Source organism: Labrus bergylta, chromosome 4, assembly GCF_963930695.1.
Source record: "Labrus bergylta chromosome 4, fLabBer1.1, whole genome shotgun sequence".
NCBI lineage: Eukaryota > Metazoa > Chordata > Actinopteri > Labriformes > Labridae > Labrus > Labrus bergylta.
In genome coordinates this window covers 12,833,203-12,856,332 of record NC_089198.1, presented here as the reverse complement: position 1 = coordinate 12,856,332, position 23,130 = coordinate 12,833,203, and the positions used below count along the sequence as shown (strand labels likewise).

The 23,130-nt window shown below is 41.1% G+C and overlaps 1 protein-coding gene across 3 annotated transcripts in view; it reads left to right on the top strand.

Annotated features, from left to right (window-relative positions):
* Positions 1-21,926, top strand: part of carmil3 (capping protein regulator and myosin 1 linker 3) — a 97,652-nt gene extending 75,726 nt beyond the window's left edge. Inside the window, exons 26-40 of one of the 3 annotated variants that reach the window (XM_065953752.1) lie at positions 517-630; positions 2,207-2,382; positions 2,477-2,564; positions 5,883-6,011; positions 6,550-6,616; positions 7,351-7,538; positions 8,995-9,074; positions 12,854-12,973; positions 14,810-14,969; positions 16,355-16,721; positions 18,254-18,360; positions 18,466-18,679; positions 18,864-18,935; positions 19,284-19,403; positions 21,244-21,926. In XM_065953752.1, the coding sequence (XP_065809824.1) occupies positions 517-630; positions 2,207-2,382; positions 2,477-2,564; positions 5,883-6,011; positions 6,550-6,616; positions 7,351-7,538; positions 8,995-9,074; positions 12,854-12,973; positions 14,810-14,969; positions 16,355-16,721; positions 18,254-18,360; positions 18,466-18,679; positions 18,864-18,935; positions 19,284-19,403; positions 21,244-21,284 (2,043 nt within the window). In that variant the 3' untranslated portion in view covers positions 21,285-21,926. Of the gene's footprint in view, positions 1-516; positions 631-2,206; positions 2,383-2,476; positions 2,565-5,882; positions 6,012-6,549; positions 6,617-7,350; positions 7,539-8,994; positions 9,075-12,853; positions 12,974-14,806; positions 14,970-16,354; positions 16,722-18,253; positions 18,361-18,465; positions 18,680-18,863; positions 18,936-19,283; positions 19,404-21,243 lie in introns of all 3 variants that reach the window. The other 2 variants (XM_065953751.1, XM_065953753.1) reach the window with 2 other exon arrangements.
* Positions 21,927-23,130: the final 1,204 nt, after the last annotated feature.

Here is a 23,130-nt window from a genome sequence, read left to right as displayed (position 1 = left end):
TAATGCTGCCCTCCACAGTCTAGCTTCATGTCTTATGATACAGGCCAGAAGCGAGCAAGTATCTCAGAACTGTGCCCCCAACAGATTGAAAGTTTGTATCCAAAGAAAATATGGACTTAAAGGAGAAGGATGAGAGTCCCAAGTCAGATAACTGTTACCTATCATTCCTATATTTATCACACAAAAACCAATAGGCTGTTTTAGGCTGGCTGTGTCAGTGTCTACTTTAATTACCCTGCACCGGTGAACACAGAACAGAATTTGAGAAGTCACCTCTTATAAACTCTAATTCACTTCTACAAATTAAGAAACAACTAGTGATTTGCAGAAATTGATGGCACTTTTAAGGAGCCGACAGCGAGACTCAAATTCAATTAAATCTTTTTAAATCACAGCTTAAGACATTTAGCTCCCTGTGCCATAAAGTCGAGAGATACTCCTTCTACGCACTGATTAAAACCTGCTTTTTTTTTTCTTTTCTTTCTTCCTCCTGCATGTGTGTGTTTTTGGTACCAGCTGTATCCGTCTCTCTGCGAGTTGGCCCATGTGCTGTCGGTGGACGGCCCCGTCAAACAGCGACTCGACACTTTGGCGGGAGAACTTGCCAAGGCGGCTGACAAAGAGCTGCAGGTAGGTTTGGAGGTGACGCTGCTGCTGCAGCTGCTGCAATCGCAGAAAGATGTATTGCCTGATGCATCTGTATTTTAAACAGCAGTGGAGTTGCCGACTAGTTGCATTTAAATTGCCCATTAATACTGTGCGACGCAGGTATGCTGACTTCAAGAAAGAACATAGCATTGAAATTCAAAGGGAAGAGTTTAACACTTTTGTAGTTTGGCTCTGTTCCCATTGGCATTCAGCAGCACGGCGCAGTCGAATGATAAAGAAGCAGCACACCCCGAGGAGGAATCTGCAATACTTAATGTTGAATTTCATCTTACTCAAGCCTTATTTAAATGACTGTTTGTGCTGTTCTGCACAAGGCTACTTTTTAATTTGCAGAAGTCAAAGTTAATCAAATGTATTAACACCAACTGGAAGTATGATGTGGAATCCACTTATGTGTTTGTGCATTAATGGCTCATGTTGTAAAGTGGTGAACAGCTGTTATGAATGTTGACACAATGATTCATGATAAAAGGGAATGATGCCATGCACGTAAATAATAGAGGACAAGTCAGAGAAATGCAGATAAAAAAAACACTGTGTATAAATACTTGATCGCTTTGGGAAAATAATGTTTAGTTCAGTCAGACAAGTCACGTTTGTATCGTTTAAAATATTTATTGCTGCAGAACATAGTTTGAGTTTGGCATCTAGGCTCTTCACTCCTCACAGGTTTAATTTACATGCAGACATTTGAGGAGTGATGGGATGATATCTTAAACCCCCCCAGTTGTAGCCTTCAGGTGGATGCTGAGCAAGAGTGCAGTAATGGTGCAGGTCAGAGCTGGCATTTGAAGAACAAAGAGGAAGAGACCGGAAATCCTGCAGCTTACATAGACAGCAGATTGGAAGGAGGTGTTGTCAGGTGATCGTTAAGTATGACTTATGTCCAGTGTGAAATTTATTTCAAACCTTTATTTCTTCCCCAAAGGACGTTGAGAGGACAATGCTTTCTAGATTACAAGCACATTAATGCAATCAAAAACAACAACAAACACTTTTAACCAATTACAGAAACCACTGAGATCAATTCAAACTGTGAAGAACTCCAGCCTTTAGCATTCGCTGGAGTGCGTTCCAAAAAATCGGGGCATCAAAAGAAGTTCAGTGAAAGCTCGAGGGACTTTAAGAACAAGCCAATCAGAAGAACGAGTCATGTAGGTGCCTGAATTCCACTCAAACAGGTCTGTGATGTAAGGTGGAAGTTTTCTAATAAGGGCCTTGAAAACAACAAAAAAAACAATGCTTGTTGCACCTCTCTTAAAGAGAAGGCCAACAGACCTTCTCATACAGGTCACAGTGATGACTGCTGATTCTGTCACCGCTTATTAATCTGAGGGTGGAGTGATAGACAGCGTTAGAGTTAAAGCTGCAGCATGTCTATAAATGACATCGCCGTAATCCAGAACAGATAAGAATGCAGCTTCAACAATTATTTTTCTACACGACAAAGGAAAAGGAGGCGTCGCCACATATACTGAAGATATACAATATGTATTTTTAAATGCGTTGATTGATGCTTTGGGTCATCCTTGTCCAGGTGGTGGTGGACTCCATGGTGTCTCTGTGTCGAGAATTGTGTCCCATGTCCTGCTCGGCTGCGGAGAGACTCAGCCCGCCTCTCTCCTCCATCTCTGAACAAGTCTCTATCCCTCGCTCCGCCATCCGCAACGCCCTGATGGAGAGAGCAGCTGAGGATATCAACCGAGCCCTGGAGTAAGAAAAAAAAAAACTACTCGAAACATTTCAAGTAAGGCAAAGAACTCCAGCTGGAAAAACTCAACCATGACTCATTGTCGTCTCTATTCAGGGAGGTGAAGCTGTCTGTGGTCTCATATCTAACCAACTCCATCGTGGATCAGATTCTGCAAGAGCTCTACACCACTCATAAAACCCTGGTACTGGTAATAGCCCTTTACTGCATGACTTCTTTATAGAAATGTAGAGAAAAAGTGTGACTATGTTTGAAGCCGAAGTCTAAAACTTCATTTCAAAGACAACTTTGGATTGTGTGTCGGGTTTATAAAGGTTGTTTCACATTCTTAAAGACTATTTTGGTCTGGATAAAACAGGTTTTCAGCTTGAAACACATCTTTCAAAACAAGTGGAATCGTCTTATATTTGGGGTCTTAACTTTTAAAAAGCCAATAAAGATTCACAACATTAGACTCATCTGTGTAGCATTGTACTGCTCGTGTACCAGCCGCAACACGACGACAGTGCAAGAGGGGAACCCGGTGATCGTCTGAGGAAGTGGCTCGTAAGCAGGTCAAGTCAAGAGACTGTTGAGATGATGTTCAAGTACTCGGAGTATTGATAGTGCTGTAATATGTTCCCTGTGAGTGTGTTATGATTATAGTCATTTCACAGCTGCATTAATGTGTCTGCTGCATTTGATTGTTTACCTGTGTTTAAGGTTGTTCATGTGTTTGAGTTAAGGACAACCGATAATACAACCTGTCGCCTTTCTGATACCTTTATGAAGCTATTTGAATAAGTTTAAAGAGAGAAAACGTTTTGACTAAAAGTTGAGGCTCAAATCTTTGGCTTTATTGACTAAAACTGGAAGAACAAAAATGACAAAGTAAGCAGTTTTGTCTGAAGAGCAAATCTCAGGCTGAATCTAAAATAACTGCCCAGCCTGGAGGCAGAGGCAAACAGCTGGCATGGCTTTGTACCAAGCCTAAAACAAATCTTCCCACCAGTATCTGCCATAAAAAAAACAAACATAGAAACGATAGATGATTAAAGGGTGGGTTTTCCTGCGGGACCCTTTCTCTGTTGGAATCACGAGATCCTCTTCAGTGTGCCTGGACAACCTCACAGTTACAACAAGCCAAGGTGAATAACCTCATTTGCAAAGTGTCACACTATCTCTACATGTAGGCCACCATATGTCCAACGTCTGTTCCCGCACTCTGAAAGGGTTTAGCAGTATTTCAGCATCAAGGACATTTTCTTTCAATGCCTAAAAACAACTTTCTATTTCTTTTTAATAATTGTTGTTAATGCAAAAGTAATTTGCTGCAGCTTAAAGACTCCCTGTTGTGTACAGTCATGGATTAGTGTGGTGTGTTTGTGTACAATGTCATGATTTCATTTTGTGAGTCAACATCTCCAGAGTGAGATGAGTCACTGAGTCATCTGAACTCCCAAACAAGATATTCTTGAAAGCATGCTGTCTTCAAGCCCTACTCTATTTAAGTTATGACAATGTTTCTGAAGTCTCTATTTATTACAAATAAACGTCTACATCAGATATAAGTAATGTAAAAAAAAAAAAGCTCCAGCTCTGACAATTTAGAGAAGAGATTTTAAAGCTGAGTGCTGCAGAAACAGATTACACTGGAGTGTCAAAAGGGAGCACTTCCATCTCCTGAGAGGAGTTTTTAGCTGGTTATAGAACACAATGGATTTACTGATGTTTCTATATGACCTACTGAAGCAAACAAGACTACAGAAAGATGATGATTATTGTTATATTGTTGTCATTAATGCTTGAAAACATTGATGCAGTGCAGTGCTGGGTAGGTTTCGGCCCCGCTGCCCAAACTTTATCAACATATTCCACGGCAAAAGTTAACAGCTGCCCTTTTCAGACTGCTTTTTCTCGTAACTAAGCTCAGCCGTCATCACGTCTTTTTACAGTCATATTGATTCTGTGACGGCGTAAGAGTGTCCCAGTCTGTGAATTCACATTGCCTGTCGGGGTTGTGGAAGCACAGAACAGTAATCTAATATAAAATAAGATTCTGTAGAGTGGAGGACCGGTTAACACCTGATGTGTGGAAACTTTGTAACAGAAATCTCTCCCGCTGTCAGAAGGTTGTGTATCTTTAATTTGTAGTATCTTTGAATGATGGAAGTCGGCACCATCTCTGAGCTTCTGTGTTTTTAAAACAATATCAGGATGAGGGGTTAGAAGGAGAGCTGTGTTTTTAGGAGAATATTGCCCTCTAAAACAATGTGCAAAACTAGATTAGAGTCAGTTAAGGCCATGATTAGACCCTGCAGGTTCTCCTCCCTGGGAAATCAAATTGTTTAAAATGAAGCTGGTGGAAAAGCGGGGGAAAAAACAGACTTTTTGCAATAACACTGCCTGCTCTGCTCTGTTTTACATTCTATTCACCGCCTCTATCTTCACATCTCATTTTCCTGTCTCTGTTTCTGCTGCAGTGCCTGTTTGTCCTCTGAAACGCCAACCTCTGCGCTCATAATCGAAAAATATTTCTTATTCTCATTCTTCATGGGCTTTTAAAACTAATGCATTGTGACTTGTGCGTTGTTTGGGATCAGGTACAAGGGCGGACACACTTCACAGCTAATTTAAAGCCATAAGACAGGCTTTACACCACACGGGATCCAGTGGAATTCATATGGGGTCCCCTGAAATTTGGAATAATTGATCAATAAAACATAAATTGTAGCATGCTGCCTTAATTGAACTACTTTAGCACAGGCTTTTTAGTCTGAACTGAACACAGGCAAATCTAATGGTGCTTTCCATTTACCTCGGAGCTGGGAATGACCTCACACCTGGGTTGACCGTGTCCTACTGTAGTAGCAAATCGGACAAGCAACATGGACGCCTCCAGGAGCACCTTTATTTGTTAGCTAATACACACTAAGTGATAGTTTGTGCACAAAAATAAAATGACAACATACGATACAGTACTGTCGGTGTGATTGATTTAATCACTCAAAAAGAGGACTAAGCTGCAAACAAACACAATAGTTACAGCTCAAACGTTACTGTTGATTCACGTAGCAGCCATGTTGGATTTGCACTCGGGCTACTGGATGTTCTCCACGTTTCTGTGTCTGAATCCCGACTTCAGTGGGGCGTTCTGATGACGTATCAGACCGGCAACTCGGAATTTCCGACCTCCGAGATCGAATATAGCGCACCATAACAAACTTGCAGTATGTCTTTCTGTCTCTCATCCATGCGCTCAGTGCATGCTCATGCACACAGAGTCACACGTGTTTACAGTAGAATCAAAACTATGATGTAAAATGTGTTTTCAGTGTGTGGGGTTGCCAGAGTTGGGTGAGGTCAAAGTGGGGTCATAAGTCAAAAAAGGATGGAAACCTCTGCCATAGGATATCGTTCCGGGTTTCATCATTATGTGTGTGTTTTTTACCATGCTTGTGTGTGTGTGTGTTTGTGTGTGTGTGTGTGTGTTCATCCATGGGTTTTGTGTGTGTTGCATCAGCTGCGTCAGGTGTCTCAGGTGAAGCGTTGGGATGACGTCGGGACAGGCAGACGCACGGTCAGACAGTCCAGGATCCTCCAGGAGTCTCTGGAGTTTACTGACGAGGAGTTCGGGGTCAACCTGGGAATCGTAAGTGTCCAACGTGCCTGTAACGTGTTTGTGGTTTCTTTTGACATGTGCGTGATAGTTGAACATGAATATATTACTAAAACATTTCAATCAGGAGAGACTGAATGAAAAACAAACAATCATTTATTTAACAATTTAGGAAATAAATGTGCAAAGTCTTTGGGGATTAGACTCCATCATGACGACTTCATGTACTCGGAGGGGTGATGAGGCAGACAGCAGGAGAGGATAACCAGTCTTCCTGCTTAAACTTACGCTGAGCTCCATTTAATATATCCACTATTTGATTCTCATCAGATCAATGATAATTAAACAGCATCGCCCTCCTTCAAACTTCTTCACTTCGTCCCACATTTCTGAAAGCTTTGCTCCACTTTCCTGATGACTGCATAACTATGTATTAATGATAAACTCATCAAATACCACGGGTTAATGATGTAGGCCTGCTGTGTGTGGTTGTCATGTTTGTGTTTACTTGTTTAGAAATGTAAAAAAATCAACTCACGGCTACTCATTCCTGAATCCCCTTTAACAAAAGGACACGATGGCTATTAAGAAGAGGAGCTCCAGGACCAGAAGAATCCGACCCGTCTCCACCAGACTGAGTGAGTTATTGTGACCTCAAGTTTATTTCTCCCTTCTTGTCCTGAGATGAGAAATAACTGTATTTCCTCAGCCTCAGTAAGTGTGCAAAAACATGTTTTTAATCTATAAACTGGGTTTAACTTTTCTCACTAAATGCTAAATCGGTGTATTGAATTTAAACATAAAATGACCTGGAATAAAAGGATTAACCTATTTTTAAGGTAGTAACATTTAGTCGGGGTATCAGAGACATTTCTGTCCCATTGTGTCTTCTCCAGCAGGCATGATGTTTCCCTCATTCCCTCAGTTTTAATTATGCAGAGAAAAATCACATTAGACGTTATCTCATGGCACACTAAGACATGTCTTGAACATACCATTCAAAAAGTTATGATTACTTTTGTTCATCATATTTAAGAACGTCTTAAGTGAAAGGCATTTCAAACTAATTTATTTTATTGCATCTTCAGCTGTGGAAATGGAAGAAGGCTACACCTTAAAACATGATATGATCGGGGCGCTATTGGCTTAATGGTTCAGTTTGTGCGCTCCATGCACGGAGGCTGTGGTCCTCCAGGCGGGGGGTGGCCCAGGTTCACGTCCGGCCTGTGGCTCTTATCCAATGTCCTGTCTCTAAAATTAGGGCATAAAAATAAACCTTAAAAAAAGTAAATATTCATTAAGAATAGTAAAATTGCAGCATCACTTAAAATGTATTTTTTTTCTTCTTACCATCCTTCTCATCTCGTCGCAGGTCTTGGTGATGAACCCAGCTCGTCTCCGACCCCCTCTGCTCCTCCGCACTCTGCCTCTCTCACCCACTCGGCATCATGGGAGTGTCTGTCCACCCTCCCCACCAATGGCTCCCCCCTGCGTCACGTGACCCACGCCAGGCCCCGCCCACCACGCAGACACAGACCAGGTCACCTTCCCCCAGAGTCTGTGAGTTGATTAAACATGGGACAACAGTGACCTTTCACCTTTTTTTTCCCAGTAGACAGAAAGAACTTGCCCTTTTTTTGAGACAGAAAACTTTGATAGGGTAACTCCTGAAACATGAAAGGTTTAACTGACCTGTTGTTGTTTTAAAATGGGTTGGTGTGAGGGATTGTAAATATCAAGTGTATTACCCACAGCAGATGCTGTCACTATGGCACCTTTATACTCTAGATAAACCTGCCAGAGCTCTGTCACAGTAGATAGACTGAACATCGCCGCAGACGGGGTCAGGTGTACCACTTCATTTCCAACCGAACAACCAATGTTGATGTCAGTGTTTGCTGTATTTGACATCAGCTCACTGATGAGCCGTTCAGCTCTATAGTGTGGAAGTGAACTTCATTATTTCCAGGCAAGCCGATGAATTGAATGTGAATTTTTATATAACTGTAACCCAGTCAGAGATGGTTTCATGTCCAACATCATCTGTCTGACACATTAACAGCTACAGAGGCTATCACAGCTCAGATTTCTCTCTTTAAAAGCTCTGACACATAATGAGTGTAGTTAAAGTAAACATATCATGCCAACAATAGGTTGTCAGACACTCAGTCATTATTCAATAAAAGCAGTGAGATCAGAAAACTTACTTTGACCAAAAATTTCCTTTCAGCCTTTTGTGGTTTTCCAATTTCTCTTCGTGTAATTGAATCAAGTCCATAAAACGTTTGTCTCTCCTCTGTATACTCTGCTCCATAAAAGTATGCTGTTGTACACACAGTAAACAGTATGTCAGAACTGCTGTCAGAGTTGCTCTTTTTTTTATTTTGGATGTATTTGTTGTCGGTTTCAAAGCCAGCAGACCCTGAACACCTGACCAGTCTGCTGCATTTTCTTATTATAGCATTAGTCTTTAGGTCAGACTTTCTTAAAATAAGCAAAGTTACAAATACAACTGGCCCTGTCTGCAGCGATGAATAGCCAAGCTTCTGTACCAACACTCAAACCGCCTTATCTTTGGACTGCTTTGTGTTAACTTTTTGTGTTTATCTTGTTCTTCATGTCACTGAAAGTCCAAAAATAGGTCAGTTTAAAGCAGGAAGCTGGCGCATGTGTCTTTGTGCCTTCAATGCTAATCATGCACAACTGTCTCCCCGGGGGCTGCAGGGCAGCCTCGAACTCAGCTGCATGTTTGTTTTAAGACTTTGTGAAAGCTTTTTTCTAAATCGGTACAAACCCCGTTAGGACGGCATGATGAGGAGTTGTTTTACAAACAGAGTCCTGTTGGCAGTGGACTTAGTTTAACCAGCCAGCCATCCGACATGAAATAAACCTTCTGTCAGCTTTTCAGCTTTAGTTGGCAACATGGATTGATTCATTGTTCCCCTGTTACTCTCTTTTTCGGTCCTCTGTGTGTGTGTGTGTGTGTGTGTGTGTGTGTGTGTGTGTGTGTGTGTAGCACTGCTCAGAGAATGGAGGAGTCAGTATGCTGGAGGATGGACTGCCTGACTTCTACAGCAAGAGAGTTCTACCTGACAGGTCGGGTCACTGATTCAGTTACATTTTTTAGAAACATTAAAACTTTTTTGATTTGATGGATACATCAGAAGAACAGCGGCCTCCTGAGGACTGCACACGTACACGAATGGAGCACAAACATGAACTGTACTGCAAATCTAAAGTGTCAGCTAAACCTGATCATATTTACATTAGTATCTAGTATCTTGTAGGTGACAATCCGACAGCAGCATGATGTAATAACCCTGTGAAATGTTTTGTATTGGTTTAATAGAATAAACTTTTCATAATGATATTTGATTGTGATTACAAGAACAACAAGACAACTTAAACCTGGGGCTATTATTGTTGGTATTTATTTACATTATATAACAAGTGATTAAATGACGTCTGTGATGTCATGGTAAACTCAGTGAATTTGTGCAGAGCTCTTCTTTTTCCATTAGCACTACAGAGCAGTTCAGCATCTTTCTGCACATTGTTTAGAATTGATGATTTACAGCTTTAGTAGTGCTTTTTCACCATCAGTCAGCTCTTTGAGGATAATTAATTGATTTGCAAAGTTAATAATAATTTTCCCACTGAGGACACAACGCTCTTTTAAAAAAGGGACCTGAGCAGAACAGCTTAACACAGTTTTAACAATAAACTAATACAGAATAAAGATAGAAAAAAACAGTGCAAATAATCAGCAAAAACATTGACGCACATCCCCGACCTAACTAAATTTTGCATTTTAAAAGTTTCAATCTGCAGTTTGTAGATTATTCCAAGAAAACTGACAAGCTTTCTGTCACGATTCATTTCATAACAAATACCATTTCATGCACAATATCCCTCAAATGAGGCAGAGAAGGTTCCTCTAACTCACTCACTGTTTCCTATGTGACCAGTACTTAAAGTTTCTCTGATGAGTTAATTATCTCAAGTCGCAAATTTAAGGTTTGTTGGTGCCTATATTGTTATTTTATGCTCACACTTGTGGGAACTAATGCACATCCAGCCAATAGTTTAACCTAACTCTGCTGATCTAATGATGAGAATTACATTTCTAAAAAACGACAACAACAACATTGTGCAAGCAAAGGAGAAAAAGAAAGAGACTATAACATAGGGAAGAAAAGAGAGCAAATCGACGCACTATGAAGGAAATAACATGACAAAGAGTTCATCACTGTGAAACACAGTGACTTTTAAATCATTATAAAGTTATTATGTTCTCTTCATTAAATGATGCTCTTTAATTCTGTAAGGTCACATATTATGTAAAATACACGTTACAATGTTTTTCCAGCACTAATGTGTCTCTAGTCTGTCTACAAACCCCCCAATCATGAGAAAAATCCATCCTCCGTCTTTCGCCTGCTCCACTTTTCAGAAAATGTGTGCACAAAGGGCAGTAGCCCCTCCCCCAGGTGGGTGACACTCCCACAGCTAGCTGTTTGTTCTGCCCTCTGAGTCTGCCTCTCCACCGGTCATGGAGCGAGCAAGCCTGAGCCACCCAAGTCCTTCCAGAGAGGGGGCGTGGTCAGACACAGCTCATTTACATATTTAAAGCTACAGACACAGAAACAGCCTGTTCTGAGCAGGGCTGAAATAGAGGGGTTTATAGACATGATCAAATACAGGATCAGAGTGGATTTAGAACAAGAAACTTTACAGACATGTTTTGGGGAGCTCTGAGACTTATTTAAACTGGTTGGAAAGGAGGATAATATGTGACCTTTAATCATTATAAATAAGCAAAAGCATGTTCTCAGTGTTTCATCTCATTGTGTTGAGTTCATACATTTCATCCAGATAGGACCTAAGTGCCTGCTCAACACGTATCTTATGCATTAAACGGTCTCCAGCTAATTATATTAGTGATGAATGTACAGCGCACTCGGGGACAGATGTAGTGGAGAGCTTCCATTTGCAGTGAGTAGAGGCCTCATTGTAGATTTGTTTGTTTAATGACAACAAAATTTCTCATCATGTGAAATAAATCATCTTGTTTACCGTCACAGTCCAGTTACTTATTTCCTATGAAGCTGCCCAGTTGTCACTGAGAGTTGTTTACGCGCTCTCTCTGGATTCAAAGAAGTGCAGATTGTGTGTGCACAGATCTGTGGCAAAGCAATAACATATTTAAGAAGCAAAAGTTACCGTATTACTTTCATTAAAACAGCTACAGTAATTCAAGGCAGACTTAAGGAACTGTTTTCATGGCACATGATGTGAAAGTTTTCTGCAAACACAATGAAGTCCTTAATGAAACACTGCAAGTAAAAGTGTCGTCCAGTGAGGGTCTGATTCTTACAGGTCACTTTAAAGTCAACATTCATGAATAAATAATGAATCTAACTAGTTGTTATACATGAAAAAGGTTGTTTGACGTTATGAACCCATAAGTATATTCTCTTCAGGTTTTCAGCTCACAGCTTTACATCTTAGGTTCACTTTCTTCAAGGTGTCTGTCAAAGTGGACAGCTAGTTTGACTTAAAGGAAGAATGTGCGACATTTTACAGATAAATACAGCAGAAATCAAGTATATCCTCTGGCTGTGTTGTTGCCGGAGCCATGTTTACATCATGTTTACATGGACAGGACAACCGGCTCCTCCTCTTACATATAGAAGCTGTTTAGGTCATGGACTAGAGAAAAGGGGATAACATACTCACTGCTTATTTGGATGTCATGTACTGTAAGTGATTTTAGATCTTGTTCATTCCGTGATTCAGTTTGCGGACCGCTGCTGAACTGCTTATTCAGCCTAATGCACAAGAAGCAGCTCATCAGGGAATCTGAAAGACTTCAGAGGGTATAGACATGAGTAGACATTATGAGTAGATCAAACTTTTAAAGGGCTGTTTTGAAGATTTGACAAATGAAACCAAGTAGCCATGTGTTAGTAAATGACCTTTTATGTGTTCTTCATGGGCCACAGGTCAGATTCAAACCCGGGCCGCCCGCTTGGAGGATTAGCCTCCGTATATGGGGCGCATACATCAAACACAACCGGTGCTCCCTTGTTGGGCCAATGTTAATGCAAAATAGTCACAGCTCAGATCATTGTGTTTTTTTTTTTTAAAGGGGTTTTACTGACGGGTGAAGACAGATATTCTCTCCACAACGAAACCTGCGCTGTACGTCTCTAGGCTTGGAATGAATTCCTATTAATCAATATTGATACACTCATTGTATGGAGTTCAAACACCCTCTCATAAAGTTTCAACAGATTCTTAACATGATCTGATTGAGGAGCTAAAACTCATCATTTACGTCAAATGAACTACCTTCTAGTTTGTCTAATGCCACACACCATTGCAAGATTTTCCACATCAGCAGCAGCAGCTTTTTTAATTTACAAAAGTGCCTCACCGTCATTGCACTCCTCTGATCAGTCAGTCACCATATTAAACCAGATTTTAATATCCCTGCTAGCGGAGCTCAGAAATAAGTCGAACCCATCCACACAGATGTCGTAGTACATGGCTACATGACATTGTGTGCAGAGTGCTCACCAGCAGTGCATGGAAGACGATTAATTGAGGCAGCATAAACTGTTCCTTCTGTCAGATTAACTAAACCATCTGCACCCAGGGAAGAAAAAAAAAAAAAAAGTTGAGTCAGATGGCTCATTAGCATAAGGATCCCATTTAATGTCAGCTGTTCACGCTGGTGTCCTTTAACAAATGATGGTTCATATAGAACGTATATACTGCTCAATAATGGTTGATAATCTAATCTAAATGTTTCATCCTTTCTCTTACTCGGCTTTCTTATTCCTCCTCTTTTTTCTGTCTCTCCTCTTCAGTCAGTTGTCCTCCCTCCACCAGGCCCAGTCACTGAGGAGGAAGAAGAGACGCAGCGTGTTGTCCCTTTTCTCCGGCTTCCGTAAGAACCGCAACTCCACCATCTCTAATCAGGACTGCGAGTGAGTATGCGGCACCGAGCAGGAGGGGACCCAAGTAAATGTTTGAGTGCAGCCAGACCCTGAGAATACAAAAAAAAGCTGCTAAATGAATCCAGCGCAGGCATTAACGTCACTTCACAGCTTCATAAATATTTAAAATGGAAGAAAATATTTCGCTCTCTCCAACTGTTTTCCTTTGCTTTATAGTCTTGGCTTTGGGTACTTTTAAACTGCAGTTATATAACAGTTAAAAGTAGTCTAGCTGAAAAGTAGGAAAAGTGCAGGAAGAGAAACTAATTTAAAGAAGTGAATCACACATATTAATAGCTGAGGGGAGAGAATAGCACCCAGTGGGCACTCTTTGTGGACCTCGCCATTAAAAGAGTTTAACATAAAGGAGATAAGGCACCTTGTGAGAGCTGACCGAGGCGCTTACATTTTCAACTTCAAGTATCTCTGAAAACTGGTGACGTAATCGCCTCGGCTGGTGACCAACTTTGCTCTCGCCCAGGTGTCTGTCTTACACCGAGGCAGAGTTTTACAGAAGTTTGAAAGAGGAGCAAAAAAGAACGGATGAATCATCTTCAGGGCTGATATTGACAGAAAACACTTCTTCAAATAGTTGACAATGGTTTGAAGCAGGGATGGGCAACTTCAGTCACAGCAAGGGCCACATTCATTCAATTCTTACTGACAGAGGGGCCACATTGTAGTATACAAAAACGATTACAGTCGATTATGTCTCAAATTTAACTCAACATGTAACAGTGATCAAATATTATTATGGACATATTTCTTGTTTTCATGATGTCATGGCAGATTTTGTCATGTTTTCTTCATGTTTCCAATTAATTGATATGTAAAAATTGACCTGAGGGCCACGTTGAGGGTTGATGGGGGCCGCATGTGGCCCCCGGGCCGCCAGTTGCCCACCCCTGGTTTAAAGTCTTTAAACTGCACACTGTTGCTGTGAAATCAAAAAGAAAGCTTTCGCCGCCTTCTTTAGGCTCCCCAGTACAAAACATTTGTTTGAATGTCTACAACCGAAGGTGGGAGTAAAACAGGATTAAAGGAGCAATATGTAACTCTGGCACCTAGTGTTTAAAAGTGGTACTGCAGGCCAAATTCAACCAGTTCACCTTCCTGCTTCTATCGCTGCAACACCTGTTGGTTTGCAGTTTGCCTGGCAAACAGAGGGGCGTCCAAAAAGACAGCTTGAAGGTGCCTCAGTTGCCTGTGTGCACTGACAGTGCTTTCTCGATGGCAGCGCTCGTTTTGAATACAAAACCACCAATGTAGTTCAGCGCCCTGAGCACAAAAACGCATCTGCAGCAATTGATTTGCGTTGCTACGCTGCTGTGAGCGTTTCAAGTGCAGAAAGCACTGTATGTGGATAGAGGCTCTGAAACCATCTCCCTTCTCTGTTCAAAACAAAAACAAACCATTTAGAACTGGATTCTAAGCTCAGAAGCATCACATACTGGCTGCTGCATTGTTGACAGAGAAGCCAGCACTTCAACATATCATGTTTCCTTAATGTCTCATGATTTCATAAAGTCTTTTTATGATTTCATTCAGTCGATATCTTACAGATTGGTCCTTTAACTTTGGCATATTGTGAAATAGAAAGTAGCTGGAACTGAACTGAACTGTAGAAAAAAACCTTGTTCATTATCAAATCTTTCTGTTGTATTAGTAAAAACTGTTTATTTTTAATTAAGTTGGAAAGTTAGTCAGTGTGAGGGCAGCTTAGAGCCGCCTTTCCTCTCAGGTCAAACCTCCCGCTCATAAATGTGATTAAATATGACTCATCAAAATTTCCTGGGTCTGTCTCTGTCTGTCCGTCTGCTGCAGCAGCGCCTTAGAGAACGTCTACTCGATGATTCAGCACCCGAAGGATGCTGGGAGGCCAGAGAGTGCAGTTCCCGGAGCCAACGGGGCCATGCCTTCACCTCGGCCCATGCAGGGTGTGCCTGGGATGAGGGGTCCCAGCCCCCCCTGCCTCATCCAAAGACAGGTACAGTGTTACGCCTGGGCAGCAGAGCTTGTGCATCTCAGAACCTCTTTGATTTTTATTCCAGAGCCCATTTGAAGAGGTCAGAGAAGCCATCCTTCACAAATAACACATTTTACTACAACTTACCAGTACATCTGTAGAATATGTCTCTGAAAAGGGAAAACATGTCCATTATTTTTAACTCAACACCAAGTATCCAGAGCTTGACATAAACCCAATTTGAGATGCATATTTTAATTGATTTACTGACAACAGCAAACAACTGCAGGCAAAACTGTAAGAGATAATCCTATTTACAGTACCTGCACATGGAAACTACAAAAAAAAACCTGAAACTGGGACACAGCAAAAGAAAAAAAGTGACACATGTGGAGACACAGAATCATACAGAGATGTCAGATAGCATCAAAGAAAGTCAAATAAAAATGCAATTTTTATTGAAGTTCAGTATGTGATTATTGATGGCCATTATCTAAGGTAAACTCGATGTCATTAAGTCCAGGTTAGCAGTAGCAGCTCTGCAGCAGAAAGGTTGTCCCTGTGGACAGCACATGCTTTCCAGCTGCGAGGTAAGGTACCCTTCAATCACAGGTAGTGGGAGGTAGTACTGCCTAGCCTTCGGGGACAGTCACAGTGAGTTTGTTGTGACAGCCGGTCAGCTATAATTCAAAATTCACGTTTTTATGACAGCAAGCCGCCACTGGCACTGAGTCCTGACCAGCTCTGAGGGGGCAATGCTCGAGGAAACTGTGACCTCTGCAGGGGGAGTGACACACGTCCGAGTCGCCAAAACATTTTGGCACATTTTGCTTTACTCCTCTGTGGAGAAGTGCTCCAATCTGGCATAACGAGCTGTTCAAAGTGAATGTAAATGAGCCATTACTTCATTAACTATCTTCTGTCTGCCTCTGATCGAACTGGAAAAACAGGGATTTCAGTTGCAGACTTCTCGCTCACCAATCCTCCAGTTTCACTCGACACAGCACATAGCTGCACGCTGTGCCCACCACCTGCTATTCCCAGCCTTTCACTGTGTTGTCAGAGTTGTGCAGGACTATATTTTAATCTCTGCTCATACACAGACACTTCTGCACACACACACATCCAAGAAGAGAGAGTCACGCAGTCGTCCAAATCCCTTTGCCTCTCAAAGCAGAGTCCAGGGATCCTCACTGATCCTTGTGCAGATTTGAGGACATCCCCAGCAATTTAATTTAGGCGTAATTGAATTAGCTAGATTTGTCACCACTGTTTTCAACACGAGACGCTTAAAAAAAAGCAACAAAAAATAACTCTAGCCTGATTATCTTATCATGTGAAGGTATGTAAAGCAAATACTTGACTTCTTCATGGGTTGAGAACTTTTCTTTTGAATGATTATCCAGTCCACAGACCTGGTCAGCATGGTCTACAGCTGCATCGGGGCAGAAATCGAGGACTCCGATGGGAGCAGCACCTGCGACATCAAAGATGCAGACGACGCTGACAGATCATCCACCGTCTCAGATGCGCCCGCAGAAACCCGGACCAACGGCCACGTGGCGTCCTCCAAACAGCAGACGGACAGACAGATGGAGGCATGCAGGCAGGAGAGGATCGCCCCCCTGACGGAGGCGAGGACTGAGATGGACGAGGACGGACAGAGCGGTGGAGGAAACGTGGCCCCCTGTGGGACGAGGCCAGAGCCCCCTCCACAAGGCTGCAAGCCCAGTCTGGTTGCTATGAGGCAGAGACACCTGCAGGAGAGTTTAGGTACTGCAACTATTCTAGCTGGTGTAGTTGTGTAGTGTTTTATGTAAACTTGTGCTCCATTTTAAACTGTTCAAGTATAGAAAGAATTCATTTACAACATCATGATGAATATTTAAGTATTATCATGTGAACTGTTATTAGCATAGTTGAGTATGCTGAAGTGTAGTTACTGTAAACAGGAGATGAAGACATGGCTGCTGCTCTGTTATAATACACAACAAAATATATTTTCTGATGTTAAAATGCTGAATGTTTCTTTGATGTTTTCAGATATTTGATTTAACATATAAACACGTAACATAACATAACGATGCATTATCAGATCTGCATGTTAGTACACTTTTTTTAAATTCAGTTTACAGATTAAAAAGTCTACGCAAAACTTTTTAATTAGCCCAATCAATCCAAACCAATGAGATGAAAATTAATTTTTAAAAGCACATTAATTTTAAAACAACAGAAGTGATGTTCAAACATACAGAAAGACAACACAATGAAACACTCAACAACAGGACATTCAAATACTAAAAAGCCTGAAGACCAATATTAAAGGAAGAAAGATGAAATAGAACTTTGCTCCTGAAACAAAAGGCAAAATGCATCATAGGGGGTTTGTTTTATAAAACAGTGGAGACAGAGCTGCCACTGAAAAGACTCACTCACCCCTGAGCTTCAACTAAGACCAGAAGAGACCGTCTGTAGATCTGAGTATCCTCAATCTTTATTTTATAAGTTTATTTCATTCATTGACCGAAACAAACAATTAAATACACACATCAAATATTGATTACTGATTCAATTAGTTCAACATCAATAAACACATTTAATCAAGAAGTCTTATAAAAAACATTCAGTAGAGATGCTATAACAGAGGAAAGGAACCGTAGGTATTCACAGAGAGAGTGAGTCACTGTTAAGAGCGATTGTACATTTCAGGTCCAGACTCAGTAATGAGCCAAACCTCAGTTTCAAAAGAAGCTATAAACTAGACTCAGGTTTGAAAGGGAATTATAAGATTGGTGCAATAGCTGGAGGCCAGACATAAAATCAATATCGAAAGTCTGAATTTTGACATTTAAACTGGAGAAAATGTCCTCCTCTGACTCCCAGCCTTACTGCTATAATTGGACAGCAAAATAAATGCTAACAGAAGCTGCTGCTATTTTCTTTAACTGGATTTACCACTGATCCAAGAGACAACCCATCAACATTTAAAACATGCATGTTAACATTTGCATAAACATTTGCAACTGTAAGCATAATCAAGAGGGCAGCACTTAATTCATAACAAGTCTTAGGGCTCTTAACTGAAATCAACCAGCAACCCGCTCAGTGATTGTAGGACTTGCATTGTTTGTTGTTTACTTTACGCTCATGATTTCAAGTCGCAGTCTAGCCGAGGCTTGCACTTCCAATCACAGAACATTCATGACATGTGTTCCAGCATTTCAGTGCTTCAGGGAGTTTTATTTTTAATTTTCCAACAAAGCTGTGACAGCTCATAGTAAGCTCTGTGTTTTTTCTTTAACCAGAGGAGGCAGGAAGGCTGGAAGCAGACGAAGAGCAGAGTGAAAGGAAGCGTGAAGAGAAGCAGAGAGCGAGAGGACCAGAGGGGCAGCGTCCCCTTATACCCAATAAAGTATGAGTGTACCGCATGACAAAGAGAAACAATAAAGAAGCTACACCCATTGCATCTAGCTCTGATGAGAAACGTGACTTAATGTTTTTTTGTTCCTTTCCTCAGCCAAGCCTCGACGTCCTGAGAGACAGGACCTCTCCAGAAAAATCAGTGACCCCTCCCAAAACCTCACCTGTCAGTCCAGGTGAGAGAACAACCAATGAGCAGAGGGGTTTGCTTCCTGTTCCACCAATCATTGAGGAGGAGATCACCACCGAGAGGAAGAGCCCCCCTGCTTCTGCCAAGCACGGGATGGAGGCTGCAGAAGATGTCAGCCCAGGTAATACTGATTTTTATCAACAACAAAAGAGAGACAGTAGATCTAAATCTAGATGATGATAAAAACAAGTGTGCATGACAGAACAACTTTATAATGTTCCTGATGCCAGTAAGGCCACATGGACAGAGTAGGATTGTGCTTATGATGATTATTATTATTATTATGATTTTTTTTTCCCGCCCAGTTGATGGAGAAGGCCGAAATGGATTTCCAGCTACATCACGTCACCCCAGGAAGTCCAACTCATTTGACATAGGTACTGTTTGTCTGACACTGTGGTACCAGCCCCCCTGCTGTGTTTCAAACACTATAATATACCCAAACGCATGCTGTTTAGTTTACACATGGCCGTCTGAATGAAGTTCACTCCAAAATGCAGTTTTTTTTATTCATACTTCATGACAACGACGCAGAGCCTTTGTTATGATTTATCAAATAAAAAACAGCATGAGCTTTCTGTTTTTTTTTTTGATGTGCTCGAGCCTCCTGTAGAGCTTGTCGGCTGTGTATTACTTTTTCCTGCAACCCTGCCCTCTCAGTTCCCAAACTCCACTCTGTGTGTGTGTGTGTGTGTCTGTGTTTGTGCCATGCGGTTTTCCCTCAGGCATGGAGCGGGACAGCCCCTACGATCTGGAGAGGTCTTCAGATCGCAGATTCCCTGTGAAAAAACCCTATTTGCCCCAGTACAAAAACAGATCTCTGGACTACCCTGCTGGGACCAGGTGTATGTATCTGTTTCTCCTCCTGCTCATATGTGTGGTATGACCGCCGTGTGGCAGATTGAATCCGTGCTTGATAACATTTTAAAATTCAATGTGTCTGATATATTAGAGTTTTAATTTTAAGGATTATTATCACTTGGTAAAGTTAACTTAATGCAAAAAAGTTAAGCAGAAGTGTGAGCAGCTTACTTTGAAACCTTACTTTTTGTAAAACTCATCTGTAGACATTTATAGCATCATGTGTGAGTCATACCTTACATATTGAATGCATGCCTGTCCTGCTACAAAGAAGTGATGAAACCTCATCTAAAGACATAATTAGACTTTTCCCCTCAAACATTTCTTTGCAGCTGGCAGCTGGTTTTGACACTGCTGGAATAAGTGGTGCCATTAGATGAGAACACCACCATTTCTTTTTTAGATAAAGATCTTTTATCATTCCTGCTCTAACTGTAACTGATTCATTTTTGATACTATGTTCTATTATTGAAATAATTGTCAGCCATGTTTAGCTGATTCATCCTCAGTTTTACACGGGTTTTGAAGATGGAAACTCTGAGGCTCAAGGGGTTGCTAACCACGCGTCAAAACTGCTGCCAATTACCTCTGTTATAGAGAACTGTGTTTGAAAAACCTGCTGCAGGGACTCAATTACCGTCACATTGAGAATGATAAAAGGCTCCACATGTCACAGATGATGGCATTAGAGCCAGTTCTACAGAACATGTGAAACCAAAGTGGTCCTCTGTGCCCTGTCCGGGGGTTATTTTTAGCAGTGTGAAGCTTCAAGTGGGGATGTCAAACAAAAAATGCATTTTATCACTCTTGTTTCCTGAACACACTGAGCCTGCAAGGACTGTTTAAGATAGCGTCGTCCTGTTTGTTGCTCATTAAAGCTCCTGTGAGAAGTTTTGAGCTGATTATGAAACCGATTGAAATCGATACTGATGCCTTTTAATGACCTCCAAAAGCAAACAAGACCCTCATTAACAAAGTTGATTACCTCTATATCATAATTTATGCATGAACCTGCTGCCGCAACGTAGATGTCAAAGTGATAAAAAAACATGCTGCTGAAACAGACTTTTTCTCTTCCAAATCACAGATTCACAGTGAGGGATACATTTAACAGTAAAAGAAAAGCAGGAAGAGATTTTTTGTTTTAAAAAAACACATCACTAACACTTTTACAGGCCGGGATCAGCACAGACCGCTTTGTCCACAGGAGGGCGCCAGAAACACAGGAAATAAAAAGTTCCAAAAAGGAGCTTCAAAACTTTTATGTCCACGTTTGGAAAGCTTAAAGCTGAATCGATTGACTTATGGAACCACTTCGGGGCCTCATTTATAGGACCACTTAGGGCCCCAGAACAAGCTGAAAACAAATCAATTATCATAAAATGTCATTGATAATAAATAAATAATCACTTCAAGCAGACAACAAACAACATGATCCTTGTTTTTAGGATGTGTAACCTGCCAACGGATCAATGTGAATCCAGTTTAGATTCTCTGTTGAGGATTTAGGAGCGAAAGGTTTTATGAAGTCTACCATCTAGAGTAGTGCTGGTGTTAAACTGATGAATGTGTTTCCCACATCTACCCTACTTCCAGCTCTGTCTTTATCTTTGATGTGATCATGTAGCTGATACCTGCTTCACTAACAGGCTAGTTGGTAGCTGCCTGATGTTGGTCTTCAGAGCTTACTACTTATTAGCTTGTCTAAAGTGGGGCAACAGCTTCTGGTAACACATAGTCACTTGATCGATTGCCTATTGCATATAAACAAATGAAAAGTGTACCTTTAAAGTCATGTATTGACACTGACTTTGCTTTGTTTAGGTTATGAAAGTCCCCAGCTTGGAAACAGAGATCCTTTATGACGTTATGAGAGCGCCGCAGGAAGGACAGACTTAAACTTGGAGGACTGGCGAGAGACAAGCTTTTAAAACTGTGTGCACTGAACTAACAAAGACCCAACAGCAGATTTATTTAGTTTTTAATCCATTTGTTGCTGAAGATGCATGTACTGTATGCTTTCTGTTTTTTAACCGGTTGACAGGAACTTGTCACACACAGTCGTTCTACTGTATGTCTCTCCTGTACCATGAACTCATGTTTTAAGCATTTGTGCAAAATTGAATATTGATAAAGTGTCTCCTCACCCCATCCCTGTCTTTTACTGACAATCTGTGACGACTAAAGTGACTTTGTACTGTATTTATTCACATGGATGTGTATATACTGATTATACAACTGCACTAACCATTGTGGTACTCTACCAGTTAACAATCATGTTTTTATTTGTGATACTCAATCATTTGATAACTGTGTTTGTAAGTATGCTTTTGGTGTATGCTGATGATTGAGAATTGTGTTTTCATGCACTTAGCTCTCCCATCTCTTCAAGAGTATATAGATCAGTCAGTGGGTCCTGTTTGAATCTGATTTTGCAGCCTGGACATGAGTATATTTTCTAAAAATGCTTCTATGAATCAGAATAAATAAAAGTGACTTTACACAAGTATTTGGGTGATGAAGTGTTTCTTTATGAGCCCGTTTAAACGAGAGTAGCATGCATTAAGCCGGGCTGATTACACAGAAGTAACCATGGTAACTTAGCCTGTGAGATAGTTTTGTAAATTCTCATCGTGATCCAGAGGAGTTTGATGAAGTCTCAGAAGATATCCCAGGATCGTCTGATCAGAGTTCACTTTGCTCGTTACAGAGGCGTATTGCAGCCACTCTGAAATATAGAAATGAGGATCCAAATCACGTTATAACTCGAAACGTTTATTGTTATAAGATATTTTCATTTTATATAACGTGATACTGATCCTCATTTTTATATTCCAGAGTGTCAGCAATACGCCTCTGTAGCTTGTGATTAAAAACTTTGAATGAATACTCTTTGGAGACCATGTTTACTTGCATCTAAGAGTTAGAGGAAAAAATGGACACCACTCTTTCCTTTAGTGTTGAGCTGAGGCCTTCAGGTGTTTACAGCTAAGCTAACAGTGGCTAAGCTAAGATTAATTTTCAAACAAATAGTTTTTTTATGAATTAAATTAAAGGGATGTATGTGTTTTACTTCAGGACTTGAACAGGTTCACAGATTCCCTGTTCTCCAGTCTCTATGCTAGGCTATGCTATGCTAGCTGCTAGTTTGTTTGTTTTTTGCTCTTTGTGCCTTTAATAGAGTTATAGGACAGTGGATAGAGTTGGAAATCAGGAAGAGAGAGATTGGGTAATCACATGCAGGGAAGGAGCCACAGGCTAGATTCGAACCTGAAGACTATAGCCTCCATACATGGGGCGCGCACACTAACCACTGCGCCACCAGCGCCCTTGCTTCTGCCACTTGGGGAACACAGTCATGATCTTTCTTGTCGAGAGGATGAGACAGTTTTAAAAAAAAAAACTCTTCAGTTTGTGAAGTAAATATGAAGATGCTAACATATTTCACCCTAGCTTAGCACAAAGGAAGGTAGGAAGTACATTAATTTGCTTCCCAAAAATGACTAAACAAAGAGATTGGCACCTGGGTAAAGGAATCTCCACAGCAACTCCATGGAGATAACAAATCAGTCACTGCTCCCAAACAACATTCATGCCATAGATAACTCTGTTCAGTTAAACCATTTAACGGAAAAAAGAAAAAGACGTGTTCAGTTGTTAGCTTTAGAGGTTATCCGCTCATGACAGAGCTAGCTAAGGACGCAGACATCC